Genomic DNA, 27,619 nt, shown 5'->3' with positions numbered 1-27,619 from the left:
TCTTCCCCCTGCCACTCAGTCCAATTCTTCAGCTTGGTCTTTGATGATTAAGGTTCCTAGATTGTCATATATAATGAATTCACTCGTTTTTTCAGGTCTTTGTTATAAGAGGGACAACAGGAAGCATTTGACTAATATGCCATCTTCGCCCCACCTCAGGACAATATCTTGATCACCACCATATCCCCAACACTTAGCCCTGTGCCTGTTCCATATGACTAGGTGCTAAGAGTTTAGTTAGCCAATCTAATCTCAACCTTCAGACTGATGACATGTGTAGTCATTGGTTATGAACCCACACTTTGGTGTCAGACTTACCTGGAATGGAATCCTGACATTGATACTTACTGAATATATACTGGGCAAGTTTACTCAATATTTCTGAGCGTCTCTTTCCTCTTCTACAATATGGGGATGATACATAGCTACCTGGAAGGATTGTCAGGAAGATTAAATGAGATGATGTATATTACATGGTCTGGCACATAGAGTGCTTAAATACATGTCTTTCTGGTTTTATTTGAACTGTTTGTCTTAGTTATGGAAGTCAGAAAAGCAGGGAGATAAGGAAGACACTTGTGGAAAAAAAAAAAACTCCTGCTTCTTGCTTCTCCTTGTTCCAGGACTGGGAGTAGGCCTCAATTTTTAGCCAAGGCAATTACATTTTTAGCCAATGGAATAAAATTCTTAGCGTTTGGACCATTTGTATATTGGAAGTGAGCTCCTTTCTTGTGGAACCTGTGACCCTGCTAGTATTAGCTTTGTGGTTAGACTACTGCTATCTTTCCAGTTAGAGTAGGAAAGGGTAGGCTTGTGGAGAAAGAAGACGGGCCATCATAGCCAGCCATAGAATTTGCGTATCAGGAGATCTTTTTGAGCACTCTCTTTTGTACTTGGAACTTGAATAAAGGCTAATATTTGTGTCTTGGAGATAAAGTGCTTGTCAAGTGTAGCCCAAGTGAAAACTTTCTTTATGCTTGCCCTGCCAGGGCTGCTCACTTGGGATTGAGGGGATGATAACCTTTCATGCCTTTTTGGATTCTGATGACTGTGCAGAGCATGATAGCCAAAGAGCCATGGGCAGAAATTAAAGGTGAATAGCGGGAAGACAATATGGTAGTTGAAACTGTGTTGGACTTGGAGTCAGATGGCCCTGGACTTCTCAGAGCTTCACTTTATTCATCTGTAAAAACAAAACAAAACAAAAAAACAAAAACCTGTTGCTGTTGATTCGATTCCAATTCATAGTGACCCTATAGGACAGAGTAGACCTGTCCCATAGAGTTTCCAAGGAGTGCCTGGTGGATTCGAACTTCCGACCTTTTGGCTAACCACTACGCCTCCAGAGTTTCCTTATTCATCAGTACAATAGATATAATAATGAGTAAATAAACTTGCCTCACCAAGTTGTTTTGAGGTTTTGAAGTCACTCAACCCAATGAACACCCACCCATTAAAGCTTATTTTCCTTCCTTCCTTCCTCTCTTCCTTCTTTTCGTAATAAGGAAAAAGTATTCATAAAATATAGCAGTTGCATTCCTGTGTATGAGAATGGTCAATTGTCACATCTAGCTGAGACAGATTAACCTAGGAGGTCACTTGAGCATTGTTTAGCATTTAGATTTAGGACATAGGAGACATAAAAGTTAATTTTGGGGTAGTAACCATTGTTCCATTTGCTCAAGCTTGAATTAATTACTATGGGAGACTCAGAATTATACTTCCTTGAAGGTTTTAGGATTGGCTTTCTGTTACCTGTTTTTCAGATCCACCAGGAAGGACTCAAACAGAGATCTGTTTGGAGATAGATAGGCATTTAGACTAGGCGACTTCTGAAGCTCCATCCTAGTTCAAGGAACCTATGAGTCTTCTGATGGCCAAGTATTGAGAGGGTAGCCTGAGCGAGTTCCGTCATCATTGTGCATCATTTCTCATAGCAGTCTCAGGCACAAGGGATTCTACTACTCTATGTTATAGAATGGAGGAAAAAAGTCCAGGTCATTTAGAGAGAGAGACTACTAAAAAAATAGAGACAAACACCGGGGAAAACTAATGTGGTAATACTAATCATGATCCCTCACTTTTGTATTCATTCCAAGGGCCTTTTATCAATTGTCTGATTTATACTGCAACTCACAACAGAAGATTAGTGAGATTTGTGATATTATCCCTATTTTACAGATGAAACTAAGGCTCAGAGAGCTAAAGTAAAACACATCAAACTTCTCCCTATGTCTAATTTGGTCATAGGTCTCCCCTTGGAAGCAGTGGGGTCATAGGGCTGGGTTCATATTATTAAATTGCTCCGAAGATGTTTTCCAACCACCACCTTATGTCAGATACCTTAACCTCAGGTTTCCTGCCTTTATCCTTGCCTCTATAGTCATAGCCTATGAGACTGACTGTCCTAGAAAAAAAAGAGAACTTCCCTAATCCCTCCATAGGATCCAGAAGGGCTCTGTCCACGTCACAGGGAGCCCTACAAACATTGTTCCTCAGAGAAGTCTCAGGAAAATTCAGCTTCACACTGACTTTGTTGAGCAATGAATGGTAATAATTTATACACACATTTTACTCCTGATGACCTCAGACTCCTGCTCTTCTACTTTTCTGCTCACTGAAATGTGCTGCATTTTGTGTCTTTCTAGTTTGGAGACTGCCAGAGACCATGTTCTTCCCATCGACTATTACTTTCCACCCCAGAAGACCTGCCTGATCTGTGGGGATGAAGCTTCTGGCTGTCACTATGGAGCACTCACTTGTGGAAGCTGCAAAGTCTTCTTTAAGAGAGCTGCTGAAGGTAAAGGATCTTTGACACTCATTTCTCTTCTTTCCCTTTCTCTTTTACCTTGCAGAGAGACATCAACCATCCAGGACCCAGAATTTTATCATCTCAGGGACAGGGTCACCAGCAGGGCCCTCTCAAGGTCCTAAGAGTCTAAAGAAGCAAGTTTCCATACTTGCTGGTCCTGGCTTCAGCTGCCTGGGTATCACGGGAGATTATAAGCAATGAAGATGGTCCCAGCTGGTGCTTGGGGCTCTGTGGGTCCTAGGAATGGAAGAAAATTAATGGTTTGAAAAGATTTAATTTCCTCCTTGCTTGTGTTCAACTTTCCTGCCTAGTGATGGAAAAAAATTGTTCTTATTAGAGAGGTTAGAAGTGGAGAAACCCCAACTGAGTCCCCAGCTTGTTCTCTGTGCTAAATACAAGACTGTACCTTAGCAAAGGCTTCCTGGCCTTGGCCCCAGAAAGGAAATGTTCTCACTGTTCAGTAGACCATCAGTCGCTGCACCTGCTCCCTCCTGCTGCTGCCTCCTTGAGGCCTCTTTTCATTAATAGCTCCCAGGTAGGTAAGGACCCAGAGTGAAGAAGCGCTTTTGTCTTCCTTTTCGGAGGCCTGTCCTCAGTCATTGTTCATTGGCTCAGAACTCCAAGCTATGTATCATCATATGTTTGGCTTCTTAGTCTTATTTATCTTAGAACAACTCATGTCTGCTAAGTCCCCAGAGGTGTGGACCTACATGCTACAGCAGGAGCTTCCATTTCTAGACCTCTTCTATATGCTGGTACCTCTTTCCTTCGTGACCACCCTGAACATAAGCCTTTTGTTCATCCGCTTTACTCCTCACCCCACACTAAAAGGCTCCCTTCTCAATTGGACACTGCTGAGCAGCCCCCTAGACAAAGACACTCTGCTCTGGGACCAGACTCAGCTGCTAAACACCAGTATCCACCCCTGCTCCCATTTTCCACAGAGGAGGTACCTCCTGCCAAGACCTTTTTGATTCCCCCGGAAGTGTGGACTGCCAATTCAGAACCAAACAGATAACCTTTCTTTATGTAGGGACCATAAACCCTTAGATGTCCTTAAAAGGGACAAATATGTAAGCCATACCTTTTACCAAGAATATACTCACACCCATCAGAGGATGGTAGAAACACCAGAGAGTTCTTGGCATCTAAGGAATAGGGAGAAAATGAGTGCCCTTCAACTGGTCTCCCCATTGATAGCCAATGAGCATGGTGATTGTTGTTTTATCTATCATTTTGGTCGAGTGTCAGGAATGTCAATAAAACAGAAAACTGGAATTTTGTTTTCTTTCAGTCTCCAAAGCACCAAGGAGGCAGCTAACATTTGGTGTTACTGAAAATATACTCTGTGTCCCACCCATACCCCTAAGTAGCCCGTTGCCAATGTTTATACTAGGCAAGTATAAGGTTCAGGATTCCAGTGTCTGGTACTAGGCAGTTTGGAAACAGACAAAGAGAAGTGCCCTCCTTCCTTAAGAGTACTTAAGAGAAGATGGCTGTTAGAAAAGAAAGATGCACCTCCAGGGACTTCGGTTCACCCTGACTTCCCCAGTGAGAACCTACCTTTTCCCCATGTCCCATCATCCATCAAGCTCTGTCTACAGAACAGAGCACCCATCTAGAGCTAGTCTGTTAGCAAGCACGGGGGCCACATTAATGGCAGCCACATCAAGATGGGAAAGGAATTCAAGTGAGCGAGCGAATTCAATAGACAGATAGATTAGATTACACATGATGCTGCCCCTGGGTTTAACAAATCTGGGTCACCAAATTGTTGTTTTAGGTAAACAGGAGAAATGATCAACCACATTGTAAAAGGGAAGATTGTGCTGTAATTTCATACATTCCACATGGGAGCTTTCTGCAGAAGTGAAGCCTGAAGGAGCAAGGCAGGTAGATGGGAAGCTGACAGGGCTGCCTGGGAGGAGCTCTGCTACATGACATGAATCCTGGGCTATTTTGAGAACAGGGAAGAGATGAGATTGGCACAACAGATTACTTGGAAATCTGTGGAGAGGGAACCTCTGAGCCCCTTGGTTCCTTTAGAATTCGAACTTCAGATTCTGGTCCCCAGCCTTTGAGGAATAGGAGAAGGTGGTTTAAAAAACACAAAACAAAACCAAAAAATTATCAGGGTTTTCTTTCTCCTCTCATCTGTAAAGCTGGGTGGCTTGATTTTACTTCCATCATTATCCCTATTTGAAGGCAGGAGATGTCTTATTACCTGTAGAGAACATTTATTGATTTGTTTTTGTTTTCTTCTATTTTGGTAATGCATCTTTATCGCTCAAATGGCCTGTCTTAAGGTGGTTCTGAGTCTGCCTTGTTGAAACTTGGAATTTCACATGTCTTGGAGAGAGTGAGAGTACAAATCTTTCTCTTCCTGGTCTGTCGTCAGAGTGTTGATTATCACTTTATTCATGGTTTCAAAAATGTCTGGACTGGGCACAGGTACAGGACTTAAAAGCCTGACATGTCAGACAGAAATCCATTCCTAGCTTTGGTAGTTCATAAAGCATGAGGCTTTAATGCTGCCATTGGTGCTGGGCTCAACATAGAGTTGATTGTAATCTGACCAGGTTTTCCTGTTGAGTAAGAAGAGGAGGAGAGAGCCCCACATTTTCTCTTTGTCAGTAACGCTGCGGGGTTAGAGTAAGGGTGAGGCGTGGCAGGGAGGGATCTGGGTATTTTTGAGATAAAAAATAATATCAGGCCATCGGGATATAATCACTAAGATCTTTTGAAAGGAAACAGTGATCGTGTGTGTGTGTGTGTGTGTGTGTGTGTGTGTGTGTGTTTGGGGGGATGGTCTGTGAATTAGAAACAGCCTGAGGAGAATCAGCAGGCTGGAAAGGTGGGTAGAGCGGTCAAGAAGAGGATGGGAAAGGCATATTGGATGGATTCTCTCTTCCTCTAACCTGGTGACCATTGCTGGGTAACATTCTTTTCCATTTTCTCATCTGGAGAATCAGAATATGAATCACCATCTCTACATCATCATGTTTCAAAGAAGGTTAATTAATTCATCATGTGCATAATGTGCCCAAGAGTTTACTATTTTCAGACATTTCCTAGTTAAACATTTGAGATTGTACATCCATTTGTTTTGTACACAGGGAGTGCTGTTTAGTACACATCATAAAATTGAAACTATAGTTTACATTTTGAACTCAAAGGATTACAGCATCCTCACTGATGTTTACAATATGTCTCAATTTAGTATCCTTTGCAAATTTCATATAAGTATGGCTTTGATTCTCTCTCTCACCCCACGTTTTTGTGAGGGGAGAAATGTAAGTGAACCCTCATTGAACTCTTCTGTCCTTTAAATCCACTCTTTCCCGCCTCAAGTCATGTGGAATTGAATGTTACCTTTTTGCAGTCTCCCAGAGTTTTGTTGCACGTCATCATCCTCTTCGTTCCCTGCCTTTCTGAGTAAAATATTCCAGGGGTAAGTTAACTCTGCTAGGAGAATTCACTTGCAGCTTCATCAGATCCTTATTCAGGTATCTTTAGCCAAAGAGTTGACTGATTCAGACTGACCGAATGAACCCTAGAGATCTTTTCACAAAGCTTCTGTTATTTCTTATCTATCTCTGGTTTTCTTAAATGTCAGAGCCACACTACATCAGGAATCAGCAAACGTTTTTACCTTGGAACCCCCAAGAATTATGTGAGGCAGTATATTAAGCATTTACCATAGCACTTGGCTCCTAGAATGTATCCAGTCCCAGTTAGTCCCTTCCACCTCTGCCATTGTGTGAGGACATCTTCTGTAACTGTAGGTCTTCCCGCATAGTAAGGGATGGGGATGGCATTAGCGCTATTGGCAGTATGTGGTGGGAAGGCTCTATAAGACATATTTCTAAGTGTGAGGGTTCTTGCAAGGTTTTATGTGTACATGCATGTGTGATTTTTTTTTTTTTAGGGAGAGTTTCACAGCTCATGTGATTCTCAGAGTTCATGCAACCCAGAGAAGATTATAGACCACTGATCTAGTCTTTGGTAGGAACTTTATAGACTCATCAGAAGGTATCCTGACTACAGGGATATCCAAAATGGCTGTATGATGACTGGCACTTTTCCCACATAGTATGCATGTATTCAACAAACAATCAGTGTTTATTGTGCACACTGGACGTATATCAGGTACTGAGATAAGAGTTAACAGATAACAACAAAAACTCAATATATATTAGATACTTTATAGGCATTATCTCATTCAATCCTCACAAAAATTCTGTGATATAGATATTACTATTATTCTCAATTTACAAATGAGGAAACTTGAGCACAGAAAGGATAAGTGACTTGTCCACTGTCATACAACTAGTTAGTGGCTGTGGGGTGAATACAACACACATTTCACAACTGTACTAGAAGTAGGTACACAATCCCTGTGGCAGACAGAATAAAAGAATGAATTATTTTACCTGGAAGTTTGGGAGGGCTTCACAGGGGAAGTAAGGGTTGACCTAGATCATGAGGGATGTGTAAAAGTTTGCCAGGTACAAAAAGGTAGGAAGGGAACTTCGAGTAGAAGGAACAGAATAAGAAAAGACAGGGAGGTGGGGAAGCAGTAGGCCAGTTTGGGGAACACTGTGCAGTCTGGAGACCATTATGGGGGACCTCGGGACATGCAGCTGGCCCCTTGACAGGCATTTAGTTAGCCTTTTGTGCCTGGCCCTCTGTGCCGAGCTGTGCATCTGGCTGGCATCCTACTCTACTTTCTGGCTTTTGGGGACAAAAAAGTAGTGGAACAAGATGTGGTGCAAGAGCACCAGATGGGGCTTCAAAGGACAGTTACAGCCCTGGCTCTGCCATCAACTTACCATGTCACCTTAGATATGTCTCATTCCCTCTCTGTACCTCAGAATCTCCACCTGAACAATAAAATGGTTGGACTAAATGATCCTGAAGATTTTAACAATGTTGTTGTTGTTGTTAGGTGCCGTCGACTCGGTTCCGACTCAGCAACCCTATGCACAACAGAACAAAACACTGCCCGGTCCTGCGCCATCCTTACAGTCGTTGTTATGCTTGAGCTCGTTGTTGCAGCCACTGTGTCAATCCACCTCATTAAGGGTCATCCTCTTTTCTGCTGACCCTGTACTCTGCCAAGCATGACGTCCTTCTCCTGGGACTGATCCCTCCTGACATGTCCAAAGCATGTAAGATGCAGTCTCGCCATCCTTGCCTCTATATCACTAAAATTTTATAGATGCTCCAGATGTGTCCATTGGCCAGAGATTCTCTTTTTATATATCAGCCTTGGGAAACAGGCAGACATGAGTTCAATCTTTAGCTCTGAGACTTAATTGATATTTGATCTTGAGTAAGTCAACTTAACTTCTCTGTGCCTCTGAGGATAGTGGCTCACAGGGCAACTGTGAGGACTAAATGAAATGTAACACAGCTTCTGGTGCCTGATCAGTTTTGATTCCTTCTTCTGGCGTGAAGCCTTAGTCATTGGTGCACATGCACTTACTTACAGTGCATCTAATTAGGCAAAAAGGAAGGATGGGAGATTGTGTTTGTGGTAGTCTTTGGGTTGGTATAAGGTTCCCATACAGCCACTTCTTCTCAGTATTATTTAATTATTGACCAGAAGGGGTAACAACATTTGTATGAGAATATAGCAGAGGTCAATCTCCTCCTCTTCCTTCCTCGCCATCCAGGGCACTGTGAACAACACACCCCCAGCCAGCATGTATTTATTTTAAAGCTCTTACTAAAATATGTCTTCCTTGTTTTGCCTCTCCTGGCTCCGAAGCATTGAATTCGAAGGTGTCAGAACACTCAGCGTGTGTTCATCTCAAACAAGATAGGCCTGGCCTTCCCAGTAAATTCAGGTCCCCAGCCACAGGCCAGGAGAAGGGCTAAGGTCATAAATTATCCTCCATTTTCCTCAGCCGTTGGTTTCCCTAGTCCAGCCAGAGGAGTGTCCTAAAGTCTGCTGAGGCCAGATTCAATAGAAACTTGAGCCAGCACCTGTGCAAATAAATTTTTAAGCCTTCTTTTCCTGAAGCCGGATGTATATTTTTTAAAAACCAAACGGGGTTGTCTTTATCTAGGGTGCCATCTATTGCATTCCTAGTGCTTTGGATCCCTTGAAGGAATGTGGTTAGGTTGTAGTGTTGTTTTGTTTGGTTGGTTGAGGGGTCATTTCTTTCAAAAACAGAGTAATGCCTTGATATATGGTCAATGACTCTATTGTGTTAAGAATAAAATTCTGGTAATATACTGGAATTCATTGCTTCCCTCACCCCTATCCACTTTTAAAAATTGATCTTTTTCAAAACTAGTCAAACCAGAGCCCGTATGTACATACTGCTTATCTCTAACTCCTATAAATCGCCTTTATATCTTGTCCAAAATTTCGTGGGAGGAGGGGTTAACATCCTGCCAAGGATCCCCTAGATCAGCAAATGTTTATACAGTCTTTGAGGACCCCTTAGCCCTGCTCAACTTCAGAATACAGACAGAATTGGCTCTTTATTTGTGTTGCTTGTAACTAAAGGCTTCCTACTTTCCACTCTCCTATAGTGGCTTCTTCTGCCACCACCACCGCCTGTGAAGCCTCCCTGACTCCCCAGAAATGCTCTGTAGTCTATGTCACTTGAATAGAGTTTTATTTGTCTCTTTTGAATCTCAGTAAGGACTAGCCAGAAACTTTAGATTCACATGATGGTCCCACTGGAGCAGAGAGAGATGCAGGAGACAAAAAAAAGGGGGTGTGCAAGTGTGGAACATGCCTAGTGAGCCCTATGGGATGGTAAAGTGCTCTCAACCTAGAAACTTTATTGATGTACACAGAGATGATTTGATTTTGACTGCACCATTTGTTAACTGTGTGACCTTGAGCAAATGACTTGCTCAAATGACTTGCACCTTAGTCTTCTCACCTGTAAAATGGGGTAATGATGACCACCCCCAGAGAAGCTATAAGGATTACATGAGATAAGGTAACTTGAAATTGTCTAGCATAGTATCAGACTTTTGAAAATGAAATGAACCACACACTATTGACAATACCTTCTAGTGCCCAAATGAGAAATCAGTCTTGCATCAAATCATAGCATGTTTCAAGAGGCTCCACTGATGTCACTGTAGAAATGCTAGTGTGAATTAAATAATTTACCTGTTACTATTCACGTGGATAATTTCATAGTAATTATTTTCAGATGTGGATAGTATCACAGCCTTGCAGATGTGTCCATTTCCAAGTACCAAAGACTTAAAGGGTATCACCTAGAACAGCAACACAAGGTGGACAGCACAGAGATCCCTGCATCCTGTCCCCTGGCTAGAGGGATCTTCAGACTACACCCACCAACCCACCCAGTGCCATCATAGGCATTGGTATTCCTCTTAGTCTAGTGGGAGGAAAGAAGGGCCACAGATGAGTAGCTTTCACTCATTCATTTATTCAACAAGCATGTATTGTATCGGGCCCTGTGCAGGCACAGAAATTAAAGTGAGCCAGCCCTGTCCTCCAGAGCTTTCAGCCTTGTGGGCATTTCCTCTGAGTACAGCTTTAGCACTGCACAGGGTATCTAAGTGCAGTAGAAGCAGTGTGATGGGATAGCAGAGAGAGAAATCTGCAGGTGCAGATACCCTGCCCCCAGGGCCAACCCAGACCAAAGCCAGCACAGTTTGTGGGCCTCATCTCCACTAGCAGGTCTGGAAGCCTTAATGACAACAATCAATAATCATGATTATAGTAATCACAGCAGCTAATATTTACTGAGTATTTTCTATATAGGCACTACACTAAGTGTTTACTTAATCTTCACAATAACCCTACAAGATAGTAGATATTCTTACTACCCTTCATTTACAAATGAGGAAACTGAGGCACAGAAGACTAAGAGAACAGGAAGGAAACTAATTCATTTCAGTTTAACAAACATCCAGCATCTGTTACATGCCAGGCTCTGTGCTGTGTTCTAGGAGAGGGAGATGAGTAAAACAGCCTCAGTCTAGTGGAAGTGACAGACAAGCACACAGTGAGGCAAATACATGTGCCAGACCTTCTGCTAGATGCTGGGAACTCGGTGATGAATAAGACACAGTTCCTCTTTCAACAATCTCAAAGTTTAGTAGGGGATATCAATGTGGAAATAAAAATTGACTTATGCTGTGATAAGTGCTATGAGAGAGAAGTACGAAATGGGGAGAGAGATTATGCAGCAATTAATTGGTTTAAATCAAAACCCAAAAGAAACAGTGTTATCGAATTTTATTACAGCATGGGTGAGTATTTTCATTTTATCCCTAAACTGGATGATCAGTATTTGTTTCCCACCCAATGACAACATAATATGGCAGGGGGCTGTTCCACAATATAGTTAAGCTCTTCCTTTGCCCCAGCGTATGCTCACAGTTTTCCCCTTTCTCACCTTTACTCGGGATATCCACTCTGCCTCAAGTACTTTTTATCCATATCTCAAAATCCTACCATCCTTCAAGGCTCCAGTCAAATGCTTCCTCCTCCATGAAGCAGCTACCCATCCTCCCCTGGACTCCCACAGCACTTCATAAGTACCTTTCTTGTGTGTGTGTGTGTGTGTGTTTTACCACTTCCTGCTTTTTCTTTCAGTATGTATTCACCTTTTCTCCTCCAATAGACTGAGCTCCATTGCTGAAACCATGCTATAATTTTAAATACTTTGGAAACGTCTCGAATGTACTGTTTCTTGTTGGTTTCATCCTTCAAACTTAAACATTTGAAATTGCATCACCCATCCAGAGTTTTGTTGCTGTTGCTTTTGTCGCGAATATACACAGCAAAACATACACCAATTCCATTGTTTCTACATGTACAATTCAGTGACATTGATTACATTCTTAGAGTTGTGCAGCCATTCTCACCCTCCTTTTCTGAGCGGTTCCTCCCTGTTGACATAAACTCACTGCCCCTTAAGGTTCCTATTTAATCTTTCAAGTTGGGAGTTTTACAGTTTCTACTAATGGCATTTTTTAAGCCCCCAGCCATAATACAACTGACTAAATGTGTCTTCATTTTCTTTAGGTCTGGCAGTCATGCATGTAATTTGTGGAGTCAGAGTCATAGAACTCTAAGAACGCTGTATTCTCATTTTTTTCTCAAGCTTTTATTGTTGGATATTTATATTGTTTTCCTGTTGTACTCATTGTATTCATGTACATTACTTCTTAAAGATTTCCTTAGAATTGATTTTCACCAATGGAAGCACTGGATTGGGTACAGGGCTGTGTGTACCACTGGCAGCCAACCATGTGTAATGATTTAAGGAGCTATGAAAGACCCCTCTACCTGGAAATATCTTACTATCTATGATCCGTTATAGTGTCTGAAACTCTCACCATATTTTGGAAGGCTGTGCTTTCTGGGACACATTCAGCCTTTACCAGGACATAGTACTGGGGATTAGGTTGTCAGTAATGTTCCTTAGCAAGACTCTGGAGAAATGAAACACCAGTCTTATAAATTTTGAAAGGGATAAGGGATTCAGCTCAGGTAGTGAACAACATAAGGTGCTTATCTAGAATAGGAATGCTTAGATAGAGCATCGAAGTGGGAAGTTCTGAGGAACCAGTGATCAAATGAAGACACTGAGCATTTGGTGGGATGAAATAATAGAGGTGAAGAGGGAGGCAGAGGAAGGAGTTAGAAAGATGGACATCTTTCACCCATTTAATGAGACTGGGAATTTAGTTTGGTCTTTGGGCACAATAGAAAGCAGCGAGATCAATTTATACTAGGGAAAGACTTTTGAGCTCTGGACCACCAATCATTGGCTTCAGATAGACTGGTAGAGGTCAGGTCCAATGAGATTCTTTGGATATCAGAAAACCATGAGTAGGGCAGGGGAACCCAGACCAGCATGGCTGAATCGGTACATACAAGCATATTAACACCAGTAGTCAGACTGGATTATATTTGTGGCTAGTTCCCCTTAGGCATGGTAGGAGCGTGAGTGGAATTGGAGGGTAGCAAATGACTATATTTATTGATTAGTTGACTTCACTGACATAGTTTAGAGACTGTGGCTTACAAATACTCAGGTTTTCTCATTTGGATGGCGAATGTGAGATCTATTTGCAGAACAATAAATTCCGTATGGAAAAGAACAGGCCTCCCTTGTTAGAGCAGAACACAGACCCATGTGGAGTTGAGGATAGAGGAGCTCTCTAAGAAGTTGGACACCATTTCCCAGTTCTGTTCCCCAGGGTGTTTTATCCCCCTTGGGACTCAATTTCTTTCACTTTGGTTCCTAGTACTACCACCCACTGTTCTACTCTCTATCTAGCCTGAGTGAGTATAAGTACAGATCATATTCCTTGGGTTCCCCGAACACAACAGAAAAAGATTCACATTCATGAAAATGCATATGAGTAAATACTGAGGGAGAATAAACTAGAAATCCAGTATAGAAAAAACAAAAAAGAATTCTGTTCCTTGGAATCCCAGCTAAAATAATGAAAAGCATCAAATTAAGGACAAAAATTCCTTTCCCCTAAGGTGGCTTTCTTCTAGCCATAGCTACTTGGCCCAGCCTTTACTTGGTAACCCTCCTTACTTGTTTGTTAACCCATCCACTATGCTCCTATGGGGTTCTAGGGAAATACCAATAATGTAGACACATATTCAGTAACAGGAAGGTTACTATCAAATAGCAAGCTTTTTTATGATGTTGTAAGTATTTGGGAAACCCTGGTGGCGTAGTGGTTAAGTGCTGCGGCTGCTAACCAAAGGGTCAGCAGTTCAAATCTGCCAGGCGCTCCTTGGAAACTATGGGGCCGTTCTACCCTGTCCTATAGGGTTGCTATGAGTCGGAATTGACTCGACAGCACTGGGTTTGTTTGTTTTTTTTTTTTTCGTAAGCATTTGACACCCATGTTACTATGAACACCAGTCAGTGATCTGACCCCTCCTTGGAGCAAAATTTGATTGGTGTTGCCTCAAGTAGACCCTTACTGTCCTAGGAAATGTAACTCTACTTTGCTGACTCACACCAGGGAATATGTACAGATCTCGCAGATAAATCCTCCTCCAACTAGCTTCAAAGATTTTTAAAGCAGCTAAGATGTGGTAGAAGGAAAAGTCACTTGGAGTAAAAATAATACACTGACTAGCTTTGGGTCTTGAGCAATTCAGCTGGCCTTTCAGCTTCTTTATCTGTAAAATGGAGATAATGGACTCATACAGTGCTTGAAAACACCAAAGAAGATGATGTTTGTGAAACCAATCTAGAAATTGCCAAGTGTCATATGAGTATTAATTTCTAGTTCCTAGGGGGTCTCTTCAGCATTGTTTAGGACAATTGTTAAATAAATGAATACTTGTCTCTGAGCAACCTGGAACCTTTCACAAAGTGTTACCTATAAGAGAAGCAGCTTTATTTACAAATCACTCCACTGTTTTGTTTTCTCTGTACACAGCTTATTAATACATAGGCATATCTCTTCCTATCTGCAGTCACATTCTTTCTTTTGGCATCTCCGTTTCAGCTCTTCCCAAGGGTGACTACCGCTTTGAAGTACCTCCCAGGGCTCCTTAAAGTGAATTTTATGTATCTTCTCAAAAGTAGCCTACAGCAAAGATACCCTCCAAATTCAATGATAATGTGTCCAACCACTTTTCCATGATACAGGAATAGACAGTTATATATTTTATTAATAAAGATCATTATTGTCTCCCATCAAGTGTCAAGAGGGGCCATGGGGGGTGCCTTCCCTTCACAACTCAACTTTTCATCTCAGTTTCAAGGTTACTAAAAGCCTATGCAGATAAATTGCAGGGTTTATGGTAAAAGCAAACTTGCTCCAAGAGCAAGCCTTTGTGTCATTGGCTAATGTTCCTTAATCCTCAGCAGACATGACTGATCTGGAGTGTGCCGACAGGGCAGAGTTTCCTTAGCTGTTGTGTATAATTTCAGGAAGAGAGGTGATATTATTGGAATTAATTTATTTGTTGTGGATTATAAATTATGGGATTTTTCAATCCCATCACTCTTAAAACTTTGTATATTTTCCCTAACTGGGCTGTTTCTCCTACCTTTCATAGGCTTACTTTGAGCCCATGGACATTCTTGCCTGACTGACATGTGAACCTTGCAAAAATTGTTTCCAAGTTCTTTTTCTTTGTTTTCACTTGACACCCAGGATGCCAGGAGCAGTAATGGTCATAGTGGTTTGACAATGAGGTGGCAACAAGCTAATGTTTGTTCTTTGGCCTCCCTTGTTCCATTCCAGTCTTCATCCCAGGGGATGCAAGCTAACTTTCCACAGAGCAGCCTTACTGAACTCAACAAGATTGAAGGGGAACCAGCATTCCAAAGAGACTTTTGAGAAGGGGAGGGTGAGACAGAGTTGTAAAATTGGAGTGCTCTCCCTTTGAGCTAAATGCTAGTTTGGCTCAAAAAGTAAAGAATGTTACCCTTGAATACTGCACTCTTAAAAAAATTACCTATATGAGAACAAATAGACAGCAATTACTCTAAAGCATGGATAAGAAGTTTGGGGACAGTGAGTCTAAGTTAATGGGAGTGAAACAACTAGAACATACAATGAGAATGTTGACACAACGTTGAGAATGTAACCAATGTCACTGAACATTACGTGTAGAAATTGTTCAATGGGAGCATATTTTGCTATGTATATTTTCACCAAAAATACAATAAAACATTTAAAAAAAAAACTAGGTTACTGTCTTTGGTTATTCTTTTCCCTCCACAAATATACCACTGTATGCTTCACAATCTAATGAGGAAGATAGCCGTTCTGATTCCATTTATAATAACTAGGCCTATCACATACACTGCTAGGTGTCTTTATGTGGTAATGACACAATGAAATGATTGAAAACTGGAGAGCAACCAGGGGAAAAAGGATTGAGTGTGTATCTTGCCATTCTCAAGGCTCCATTTTTAAATACTGGGGTTTCAGTTTCAAAGGCTATTTTGAAATCCCACCTCATGGGCACTGTAGATAACCTCCCTATCACTGGAGTCAAGAGAATGGGTAATAGGATAAAATTAATGATATTAAAAATATAGATAAGTTAGAGTTCTTTTTTCTTTTTTGGAAAAGAGGCTATTTTATGCATTATGGCAGAGTAAAACCACCACTGGTGAAAAAAGTCTATGAATGTGACTCCAGGAAAGTCACTGAGGCACCCCACATCTTGCTTCTGTATCTTCAAAGCCTGTAATGGTATTTGCCCTTTCTACTTCATGGTTATGTGTGAGATGATGCATAAGGAGTGCTTTGCCAATGGTAACATATCTCCCAAATGAATGAGATTGCTGTTAGGACCTTGTAAGGTAGATTTACCCTCATTAATGACTTGAGGTGTCTTAAAATTTTCTGCATGCTTTTAAATTATCTCCTTTATGCTACGATTGACAGGAAACTCTTGACTTTTTTTTTTCTGACTCCTTGCTCAGAGGCTAAGAATTATTGGCACCACAACATACTCCAGGATTTTAAAAATTGATATATAATTCATATACTATAATATTCGCCCTTTTAAAGGGTAGAATACAGTGGTTTTATGTTCATGATGTTGTGCAAACATCACCACTATCTAATTCCAAAACATTTTCATTATCTCAAAAAAAAAAACACCCCATATTCATTAGCTCTTACTCCCAATTATCCTCCTTCCAGCCCGTGGAAACCACAAATCTACTTTCTATCTCTATGGATTTGCCTATTCTGGACATTTCATATAAATGGAAGCATACGCTATGTGATCTTTTATGTGTGGCTTCTTTCAATTAGCATAATGTTTTCACGGTTCATCTATGTTGCAGCATGTATCAGTACTTCATACGTTTTTTTCTGATTGAATAATATTTCATTGTGCAGAGATACCATGATTTGTTTATCCATTCATCAATTGATAGACATTTGGGTTGTTTTCACTCTTTGGTTAATATGAATGATGCCACCATGAACATTCATGTACAAGTTTTTGTGTGGACATATGTTTTCATTCTATGGGCTACATGCCTATGAGTGGAATTTCCGGGTCCTGTGCTAACTCAGAAGGTTCATGGCAACATCATTCATGAACGTTTATGACAAATGAATTCATATTAGCCAATGGTAACTTTCCTTCATGCATCTGTCAGTTTGTCATACTGTGGGGGCTCGCCTGTTGCTGTGATGACTCTAGAAGCTATGCCTCAAGTATTCAAATAGCAACAGGGTCAACCACGGCAGACAGGTTTCAGCTGAGCTTCCAGACTAAGACAGACTAGGAAGAAGGACCTGGCAGCCTACTTCTGAAAAGAATTAACCAGTGAAAACCTTATGAATAGCAGTGGAACATTGCCTGATACAGTGCCTGAAGATGAGCCCCTCAGGTTGGAAAGCACTCAAAAGACAGTTGGGGAAGAGCTGCCTCCTCAAAGTAGAGTCGACCTTAATGACGTGGATGGAGTTAAGCTTTCAGGGCCTTCATTTGCTGATGTGGCATGACTCAAGAAGAAACAAGTGCAAACATCTATTAATAATCAGAATGTGGAATGTATGAAGTATGAATCTAGGAAAATTGGAAATCTTCAAAAATGAAATGGAATGCATAAGCATCGATACTCTAGGCATTACTGAACTGAAATGGACTGGTATTGGCCACTTGGAATCAGACAGTTATGTAGTTTACTATGCCGGAAATGACAACTTGAAGAGGAAAGATATTGCATTCATCCTCAAAAAGAACATTTCAAGATCTAGCCTGAAGTACGACACTGTCAGTGATAGGATAATATCCATACACCTTCAAGGAAGACCAGTTAATTTGACTATTATTCAAATTTATGCACCAACTACTAAGGCCAAAAACAAAGAAATTGAAGATCTTTACCAACTTCTGCAGCCTGAAATATATTGAACATGGAACCAGGATGCATTGATAATTACTGGTGATAGGAATTCGAAAGTTGGAAACAAAGAAGGATTGGTAGTTGGAAAATATGGCCTTGGTGATAGAAATGATGCCAGAGATCACATGATAAAATTTTGTAAGACCAACGACTTCTTCATTGCAAATACCTTTTTTCAACAACATAAACGGCGACTATGCACATGAACCTCACCAGATGGAATACACAGGAATCAGACTACATCTGTGGAAATCGACAATGGAAAAGCTCATTATCATTAGTCAGAACAAGGCTGACTGCTCATATGCGAGTTTGAGAGAGTCAGAGTACTATCTTGAGTCTCTCCCATCTCAAGAATAGATTTGACGAGTTGAACGCTAATGACCGAAGACCAGAGGAGTTGTGGAATGACATCAAAGACATCATACGTGAATAAAGCAAGAGGTTATTAAAGACAGGAAAGATAGAAAAGGCCAAAATGAATGTTAGAAGAGACTCTGAAACTTGCTTTTGAACGTCGAGTAGCTAAAGCAAAGGGAAGAAATAATGAAGTAAAAGAGCTGAACAGAAGATTTCAAAGGGCGGCTCAAGAAGATAAAGTGTCATTACATGTGCAAAGACCTGCAGTTTGAAAACCAAAAGGGAAGAACATACTCGGTATTTCTCAAGCTGAAAGAACAGGAAAAAAAATTAAAGCCTCAAGTTTCAGTAGTGAAGGATTCTATGGGAAAAATATAAAACGATGCAGGGAGCATCAAAAGAAGATGGAAGGAATACATAGAGTCACTATACCAAAAAGAATTGGTGGAAGTAGCATATGATCAGCAACCTATGGTACTGAAGGAAGAGGTCCAAGCTGCACTGAAGTCACTGGCAAAAAACAAGGCTCCAGGAACTGATGGAATACCAATTGAGATGTTTCAACAAACAGGTGCTGAGCTAGAAGTGCTCCCTCATCTATGCCAAGAAATATGGAAGACAGCTACCTGGCCAGCCAACTGGAAGAGATCCATATTTATGCCTATTACAAAGAAAGGCGATCCAACAGAATGCAGAAATTATTGAACAATATCATTAATATCACACGCAAGTAAAATTTTGCTGAAGATCATTCAAAAGGGACGGCAGCAGTACATTGACAGGGAAGTGCCAGAAATTCAAGCCAGATTCAGAAGAGGACGTGGAACCAGGGGTGTCATTGCTGATGTCAGATGAATCCTGGCTGAAAGCAGAGAATACCAAAAAGATGTTTACCTGTGTTTTATTGACTATGCAAAGGAATTTAGCTGTGAAGATCATAACAAATTGGATAAGATTTTGAAGAATGGGAATTCCAGAACACTTAATTGTGCTCATGAGGAACCTGTACATAGATCAAGAGGCAGTAGTTCGAACAGAACAAGGGGATACTGTGTGGTTTAAATTCAGGAAAGGTGTGCATCGGGGTTGTTTCTTTTCACAGTTACTCATTCTATATGCTGAGCAAATAACCTGCGAAGCTGTACTATATAAAGAAGGGGTCATCAGGACTGAAGGAAGACTCATTAACAACCTGCGATATGCAGATGACACAACCCTGCTTGCTGAAAGTGAAGAGAACTTGAAGCACTTACTGATGATGATCAAAGGCCACAGCCTTTAGTATGGATTATGCCTCAACATAAAGAAAACAAAAATCCTTACAACTGGACCAATAAGCAACATCATGATAAATGGAGACAAGATTGAAGTTGTCAAGGATTTCTTTTTTATTGGATCCACAGTCATCATCCTTGGAAGCAGCAGTCAAGAAATCAAACGATGCATTGAGCAAATCTGCTGCAAAAGACCTCTTTAAAGTGTTAAAAATCGAAGATATCACCTTGAAGACTAAGGTGCACCTGACCCAACCCATGGTGTTTTCAATCACCTCGTTTGTATGCAAAAGCTGCATGATGAATAAGAAAGACTGGAGAATTGACACCTGGATTCTAGTGTTGGCAAAGGATATTGAATATACCTTGGACTGCCAAAAGAACAAACAAATCTGTCTTGGAAGAAGTACAACCAGAATGCTCCTTAGAAGCAAGGATGGCAAGACTTCATCTCACATACTTTGGACATGTTAACAGGAGGGATCAGTCCCTGGAGAAGGACATTATGCTTGGTAAAGTAGAGGGTCAGCAAGAAAGAGGAAGGCCCTCAGCAAGGTGTATTGACACAGTGGCTACAACAATGGGCTCAAGCATAACAACAATTGTGAAGATGGAGCAGGACCAGGCAGTGTTTCGTTGGGTCGCTATGAGTCGGTACCAACTGGACGGCATTTAACAACAACAACAACGTGGTAACTCTGGAGCCCTTGTGGGATAGTTGTTAAGAGCTCGGCTTCTAACCAAAAGGTTGACAGTTTGAATCCTCCAGCCTCTCCTTGGAAACCCTACGGGGCAGTTCTACTCTGTCCTCTAGGGTCGCTATGAATCGGAATCAACTCAACGGCAACAGATGTGGTAACTCTATGTTTAACTTTTTGATGAACTGTCAAACTGTTTTCCATGGCAGCTGCACCATTTTGCAGAACCTCCAGCAATGGATGAGGTTTCCAATTTCCCTATGTTTTTGCCAACACATGTGATTATGTTTTTTTTTTTTTTTAGTTATACCCTACTTCATGTGAAGTAACATCTCATTGTGGTTTTGAATGGCATTTCGCTAATATCTAATGATGTAGAGCATCTTTTTATGTGCTTTTTGGCCATTTGTATCTTCTGTGGAGAAATGTCTATTCAGACCCTTTGCCCACTTTAACTGGGTTATTAGTCTTTTAACTGTTGAGTTATATGTGTGCTTTATAAATTCTGCATACAAGTCCCTTATCAGATACATGGCTTGCAAATATGTTCCCCCATTCTGTAAATTCCCCTTTCACCTTCTTGATGGTATCCATTAACGTACAAAATTTTTAATTTTGATGATATTCAATATATCTATATTTTTCCTTTTATTGCTTGTACTTTTAGTCTCATAACTTAAAAAAATTGCTTAATTCAATTTCACAAAGATTTACACCTATAATTTTTTCTAAGAGTTTCATAGTTTTAGTTCATACATTTAGATTTTTCATCTATTTTAGTTGGTTTTTGTATATGATGTAAGAGAGGAGTCCAACTTCATTCTTTTGCACGTGGATATTCAGATCTCCCAGAACCATTTATTGAAAAGACTATTCTTTTCCCATTTAATTGCCTTGTCACTCTTGTTGAAAATCAATTGATCATAAATGTATTGGTTTGTTTCTGAACTCTTAGTTCTACTCTATTGATCTATGTCTATATGCAAGTACCACATAGTCTTGATTACTGAATCTTTGTAGTAAGGTTCTTCATTGGGAAGTGTGACCCCTACAACTTTGTTATTCAATTTCTAGATTGTTTTTGACTGTTCTGGAACCCTTGTATTTCTATATGAATTTTAGAATCAGCTTTTCAATTTCAGGAAAATCAACAGCTGGAATTTTGACCGGGATTACATTGAGTCTGTAGATTGATTTGGGAGGTATTGCTAAAATGGCAAGTCTTTCAATGCTTGAAAGGGTATCTTTCCCTTTGTTTAGATGTTCCTTAATTTCTCTCAATTATGCTTTGTAGTTTTCAGCGTACAAGTTTTGCAGTTAATGAAGCAGGACTCAATCTACAAGATTGGATTGTGTCTTGAGCCAATCTCTTTTGAGATATAAAAGAGAAAAGTGAGCAGAGAGACATGGGGACCTCATACCACCAAGAAACAAGAGTCAAGAGAATAGCGTGTCCTTTGGACCCAGGGTCCCTGAGCTGAGAAGCTCTTTAACTGGGGAAGATTGATGACAAGGACCTTCCCCCAGACCCAACAGAGAGAGAAAGCCTTCCCCTGGAGCTGACGCCCTGAATTTCGACTTTAACTTACTAGGCTGTGAGAGAATAAACTTCTGTTTTTTGAAGCCAATCCACTTGTGGTATTTCTGTTATAGCAACACTAGATGACTAAGACCGAATTTGGTACCGAGAGAGTGGGGTGCTGCTCTAACAAAATACCTAAAATGTGGAAGCAGTTTTGAAACTGTAAATGGATAGAAGACTGAGAAGGAATTGAGGAGAGCTGTTACCCTGGAGACAGCACAGACAGTGAGAAGTGGCAGAGAACCGGCCTTGGCAGAGAAATGGCAGCAGCAGAACCAGATAACCAATTCGACATAGCTCTGGAGCCAACCCACAGAGTGAGAGAGCTGAATGCCTTTGCACAGGAGGCTTCCTGGAGAAATGGGGTGCCTCTGGGTACTTATCAGTGGAGCTAGGCTTGCTGACCCACAGAGCAAGTGAACTGAGTGCCTCCTGGTCGAAGTTTACTAGCAGAGTGGGGTGCCTCCAGGCACTTATCGGTTGAGCTGCAGAGTTTTAGAACACTTGCCCCAGCAGGGCAGATGCAGGTGACGAGGCCTGAGGGGCCAAGAGGCCAAGGAACCAGGAAGCAGAAGCTGAAGAGACAAGGAACCCAGGAAGCAGAGGTGCCTTAGTCTCAAAGGGTACGCCATGACCTCTGTGGTCTCAAAGGGTAGATTTGCCACTCAGATGGGCTAGGAGAATGGGATCGCCCAAATTCAAGAGAGCAGATTTGCTGTTCCAGTGGGCCTGGAAGGCAGAGCTATAGCCCAGAACTGAGGGGCCTCCACTCAGAACCCGGAGTGTGGCCAAGACCTAGAGTCTGGAGGGCAGGGCCATTGTGTAAATGACCTCAGAAAACAGAGGATTATTTTCAAGCCTTGAGGGCTAATGTAATGTGTTTTGCTGACTTGCTTGGTGCTTGTTATCCCTTCTTTCCCTCCAGTTTCTCCCATTTGTAATGGAAATGTCTAGCTTGTGCCTGTTCCACCATTGTTCTTTGGAAGCAGTTAACTTGTAGTCTAGATATCACAGATGAAGAATTTTTGGATTTTGGACTTGATTTAAGACTTTTGCTATGATAAAAAAAAATGATGTTGGGGTAAATGTGTTTTACATGTGGCAAGGGCACAAATTTGGGGGGGGGGGGCCAGAGGTGGAGTGTCATGGATTGAATTGTGTCCAAAAAAAATATGTATATCAATTTTGCTAGGCCATGATTCCCAGTATTGTGTGATTGTCTACCATTTTGTCATCTGATGTGATTTTCCTATGCGTTGTAAATCCTATCTCTGTGATGTTGGTGAGATGGGATTAGAGGCAGTTATGTTAATAAGGCAGGACTCAATCTACAAGTTTAGGTTGTATCTTGAGTGAATCTCTTTTGAGATATAATAGAGAGAAGAGAGCAGACTACCAAGAAGGTACTGCCAGGAGCAGAGTGTGTCCTTTGGACCTGGATCCCTTTGTTGAGAAGCTCCTAATCCAGGGGAAGGCTGATGACAAGGATCTTCCTCCAGACACAGAGAGAAAGCCTTCCCCTGGAGCTCATGCCCTGAATTTGGACTTGTAGCCTACTAGACTGTGAGAGAATAGACTTCTGTTTGTTGAAGCCAATCCACTTGTGGTATTTCTGTTATAGCAGCACTAGATGGCTATTTGTTGACATAAAATTGTTCATAATATTCCTTTATAATCCTTTTTATTTCAGTAAGATTGCTACTAATGTCCCATCTTTTATTCTTGATTTTTGCTGTTTTAGTCTCCTATCTTCTTTTCTTGGCCAGTCTAGCTAAACGTTTTCCAATTTTGTTGATGCATTCCAATTCAAGAACCAACTTCGGAGTTTATTTTTTTTTTAATAACTTTTATTAAGCTTCAAGTGAACGTTTACAAATCCAATCAGTCTGTCACATATAAGTTTACATACATCTCACTCCCTACTCCCACTTGCTCTCCCCCTCTTGAGTCAGCCCTTTCAGTCTCTCCTTTCTTGACAATTTTGCCGGCTTCCCTCTCTCTCTATCCTCCCATCCCCCCTCCAGACAAGAGTTGCCAACACAATCTCAAGTGTCCACCTGATATAATTAGCTCACTCTTCATCAGCGTCTCTCTCCCACCCGCTGACCAGTCCCTTTCATTTCTGATGAGTTGTCTTCGGGGATGGTTCCTGTCCTGTGTCAACTGAAGGTCTGGGGAGCATGGCCACCGGGATTCCTCCAGTCTCAGTCAGACCATTAAGTTTGGTCTTTTTATGAGAATTTGGGGTCTGCATCCCACTGATCTCCTGCTCCCTCAGGGGTCCTCTGCTGTGCTCCCTGTCAGGGCAGTCATCGATTGTGGCCGGGCACCAACTAGTTCTTCTGGTCTCAGGGTGATGTAGGTCTCTGGTTCATGTGGCCCTTTCTGTCTCTTGGGCTCTTAGTTGTCGTGTGGCCTTGGTGTTCTTCATTTTCCTTTGCTCCAGGTGGGTTGAGACCAATTGCTGCATCTTAGATGGCCGCTTGTTAGCATTTAAGACCCCAGACGCCGCATTTCAAAGTGGGATGCAGAATGATTTCATAATAGAATTATTTTGCCAATTGACTTAGAAGTCCCCTCAAACCATGTTCCCCAGACCCCCGCACTTGCTCCCCTGACCTTTGAAGCATTCATTTTATCCCGGAAACTTCTTTGCTTTTGGTCCAGTCCAATTGAGCGGACCTTCCATGTATTGAGTGTTGTCTTTCCCTTCACCTAAAGCAGTTCTTATCTACTGATTAATCAATAAAAAACCCTCTCCCACCCTCCCTCCCTCCTCCCCTCGTAACCACAAAAGTATGTGTTCTTCTCAGGTTTACTATTTCTCAAGATCTTATAATAGTGGTCTTATACAATATTTGTCCTTTTGCCTCTGACTAATTTCGCTCAGCATAATGCCTTCCAGGTTCCTCCATGTTATAAAATGTTTCAGAGATCCGTCACTGTTCTTTATCGACGCGTAGTATTCCATTGTGTGAATATACCACAATTTATTTACCCATTCATCCGTTGATGGACACCTTGGTTGCTTCCAGCTTTTTGCTATTGTAAACAGAGCTGCAATAAACATGGGTGTGCATATATCTGTTTGTATGAAGGCTCTTGTATCTCTAGGGTATATTCCTAGGAGTGGGATTTCTGGGTTGTATGGTAGTTCTATTTCTAACTGTTTAAGATAACGCCAGATAGATTTCCAAAGTGGTTGTACCATTTTACATTCCCACCAGCAGTGTATGAGAGTTCCAATCTCTCCGCAGCCTCTCCAACATTTATTATTTTGTGTTTTTTGGATTAATGCCAGCCATGCTGGTGTGAGATGGAATCTCATCGTAGTTTTAATTTGCATTTCTCTAATGGCTAATGATCGAGAGCATTTTCTCATGTATCTGTTGGCTGCCTGAATATCTTCTTTAGTGAAATGTGTGTTCATATCCTTTGCCCACTTCTTGATTGGGTTGTTTGTCTTTTTGTGGTTGAGTTTTGACAGAATCATGTAGATTTTAGAGATCAGGCACTGGTCGGAGATGTCATAGCTGAAAATTCTTTCCCAGTCTGTAGGTGGTCTTTTTACTCTTTTGGAGAAGTCTCTAGATGAGCATAGGTGTTTGATTTTTAGGAGCTCCCAGTTATCGGGTTTCTCTTCATCATTTTTGGTAATGTTTTGTATTCTGTTTATACCTTGTATTAGGGCTCCTAGGGTTGTCCCAATTTTTTCTTCCATGATCTTTATCGTTTTAGTCTTTATGTTTAGGTCTTTGATCCACTTGGAGTTAGTTTTTGTGCATGGTGTGAGGTATGGGTCCTGTTTCATTTTTTTGCAAATGGATATCCAGTTATGCCAGCACCATTTGTTAAAAAGGCTATCTTTTCCCCAGTTAATTGACAGTGGTCCTTTGTCAAATATCAGCTGCTCATACGTGGATGGATCTATGTCTGGGTTCTCGATTCTGTTCCATTGGTCTATGTGCCTGTTGTTGTACCAATACCAGGCTGTTTTGACTACTGTGGCTGTGTAATAGGTTCTGAAGTCAGGTAAGGTGAGGCCTCCCACTTTCTTCTTCTTTTTCAGTAGTGCTTTGCTTATCTGGGGCTTCTTTCCCTTCCATATGAAATTGGTGATTTGTTTCTCTATCCCCTTAAAATATGACATTGGAATTTGGATCGGAAGTGCGTTAAATATATAGATGGCTTTTGGTAGAATAGACATTTTTACTATGTTAAGTCTTCCTATCCATGAGCAGGGTATGTTTTTCCACTTAAGTATGTCCTTTTGAATTTCTTGTAGTAGAGCTTTGTAGTTTTCTTTGTATAGGTCTTTTACATCCTTGGTAAGATTTATTCCTAAGTATCTTTTTATCTTCTTGGGGGCTACTGTGAATGGTATTGATTTGGTTATTTCCTCTTCGGTGTTCTTTTTGTTGATGTAGAGGAATCCAAGTGATTTTTGTATGTTTATTTTATAACCTGAGACTCTGCCAAACTCTTCTATTAGTTTCAGTAGTTTTCTGGAGGATTCCTTAGGGTTTTCTGTGTATATAATCATGTCATCTGCAAATAGTGATAACTTTACTTCTTCCTTGCCAATCCGGATACCTTTTATTTCTTTGTCTAGCCTAATTGCCCTGGCTAAGACTTCCAACACGATGTTGAATAAGAGCGGTGATAAAGGGCATCCTTGTCTGGTTCCCGTTCTCAAGGGAAATGCTTTCAGGTTCTCTCCATTTAGAGTGATGTTGGCTGTTGGCTTTGCATAGATGCCCTTTATTATGTTGAGGAATTTTCCTTCAATTCCTATTTTGGTAAGAGTTTTTATCATAAATGGGTGTTGGACTTTGTCAAATGCCTTTTCTGCATCAATTGATAAGATCATGTGGTTTTTATCTTTTGTTTTATTTATGTGATGGATTACATTAATGGTTTTTCTGATATTAAACCAGCCTTGCATACCTGGTATAAATCCCACTTGATCAGGGTGAATTATTTTTTTGATGTGTTGTTGGATTCTATTGGCTAGAATTTTGTTGAGGATTTTTGCATCAATGTTCATGAGGGATATAGGTCTATAATTTTCTTTTTTTGTAATGTCTTTACCTGGTTTTGGTATCAGGGAGATGGTAGCTTCATAGAATGAGTTGGGTAGTATTCCGTCATTTTCTATGCTTTGGAATACCTTTAGTAGTAGTGGTGTTAACTCTTCTCTGAAAGTTTGGTAGAACTCTGCAGTGAAGCCGCCCGGGCCAGGGCTTTTTTTTGTTGGGAGTTTTTTGATTACCGTTTCAATCTCTTTTTTTGTTATGGGTCTATTTAGTTGTTCTACTTCTGACTGTGTTAGTTTAGGTAGGTAGTGTTTTTCCAGGAATTCATCCATTTCTTCTAGGTTTTCAAATTTGTTAGAGTACAATTTTTCATAATAATCTGAAATGATTCTTTTAATTTCATTTGGTTCTGTTGTGATGTGGTCCTTCTCATTTCTTATTTGGGTTATTTGTTTCCTTTCCTGTATTTCTTTAGTCAGTCTAGCCAATGGTTTATCAATTTTGTTGATTTTTTCAAAGAACCAGCTTTTGGCTTTGTTAATTCTTTCAATTGTTTTTCTGTTCTCTAATTCATTTAGTTCAGCTCTAATTTTTATTATTTGTTTTCTTCTGGTGCCTGATGGATTCTTTTGTTGCTCAGTTTCTATTTGTTCAAGTTGTCGGGACAGTTCTCTGATTTTGGCTCTTTCTTCTTTTTGTATGTGTGCATTTATTGATATAAATTGGCCTCTGAGCACTGCTTTTGCTGTGTCCCAGAGGTTTTGATAGGAAGTATTTTCATTCTCGTTGCTTTCTATGAATTTCCTTATTCCCTCCTTGATGTCTTCTATAACCCAGTCTTTTTTCAGGAGGGTATTGTTCATTTTCCAAGTATTTGATTTCTTTTCCCTAGTTTTTCTGTTATTGATCTCTAGTTTTATTGCCTTGTGGTCTGAGAAGATGCTTTGTAATATTTCAATGTTTTGGACTCTGCAAAGGTTT

At 40.8% G+C, this 27,619-nt stretch overlaps 1 protein-coding gene across 1 annotated transcript in view; it reads left to right on the top strand.

Annotated features, from left to right (window-relative positions):
• AR (androgen receptor) overlaps nt 1–27,619 on the top strand; it is a 242,067-nt gene that overhangs the window by 143,887 nt on the left and 70,561 nt on the right. The window contains exon 2 of the mRNA XM_049871628.1: nt 2,649–2,800. Within this exon, the coding sequence (XP_049727585.1) occupies nt 2,649–2,800 (152 nt within the window). The remainder of the gene's footprint in view (nt 1–2,648; nt 2,801–27,619) is intronic.

The sequence above is a fragment of the Elephas maximus genome, chromosome X (genome assembly GCF_024166365.1).
Source record: "Elephas maximus indicus isolate mEleMax1 chromosome X, mEleMax1 primary haplotype, whole genome shotgun sequence".
Classification (NCBI taxonomy): domain Eukaryota; kingdom Metazoa; phylum Chordata; class Mammalia; order Proboscidea; family Elephantidae; genus Elephas; species Elephas maximus.
Note: the sequence above shows the minus strand (reverse complement) of the source record. Positions and strands in the feature narration are given on the sequence as shown.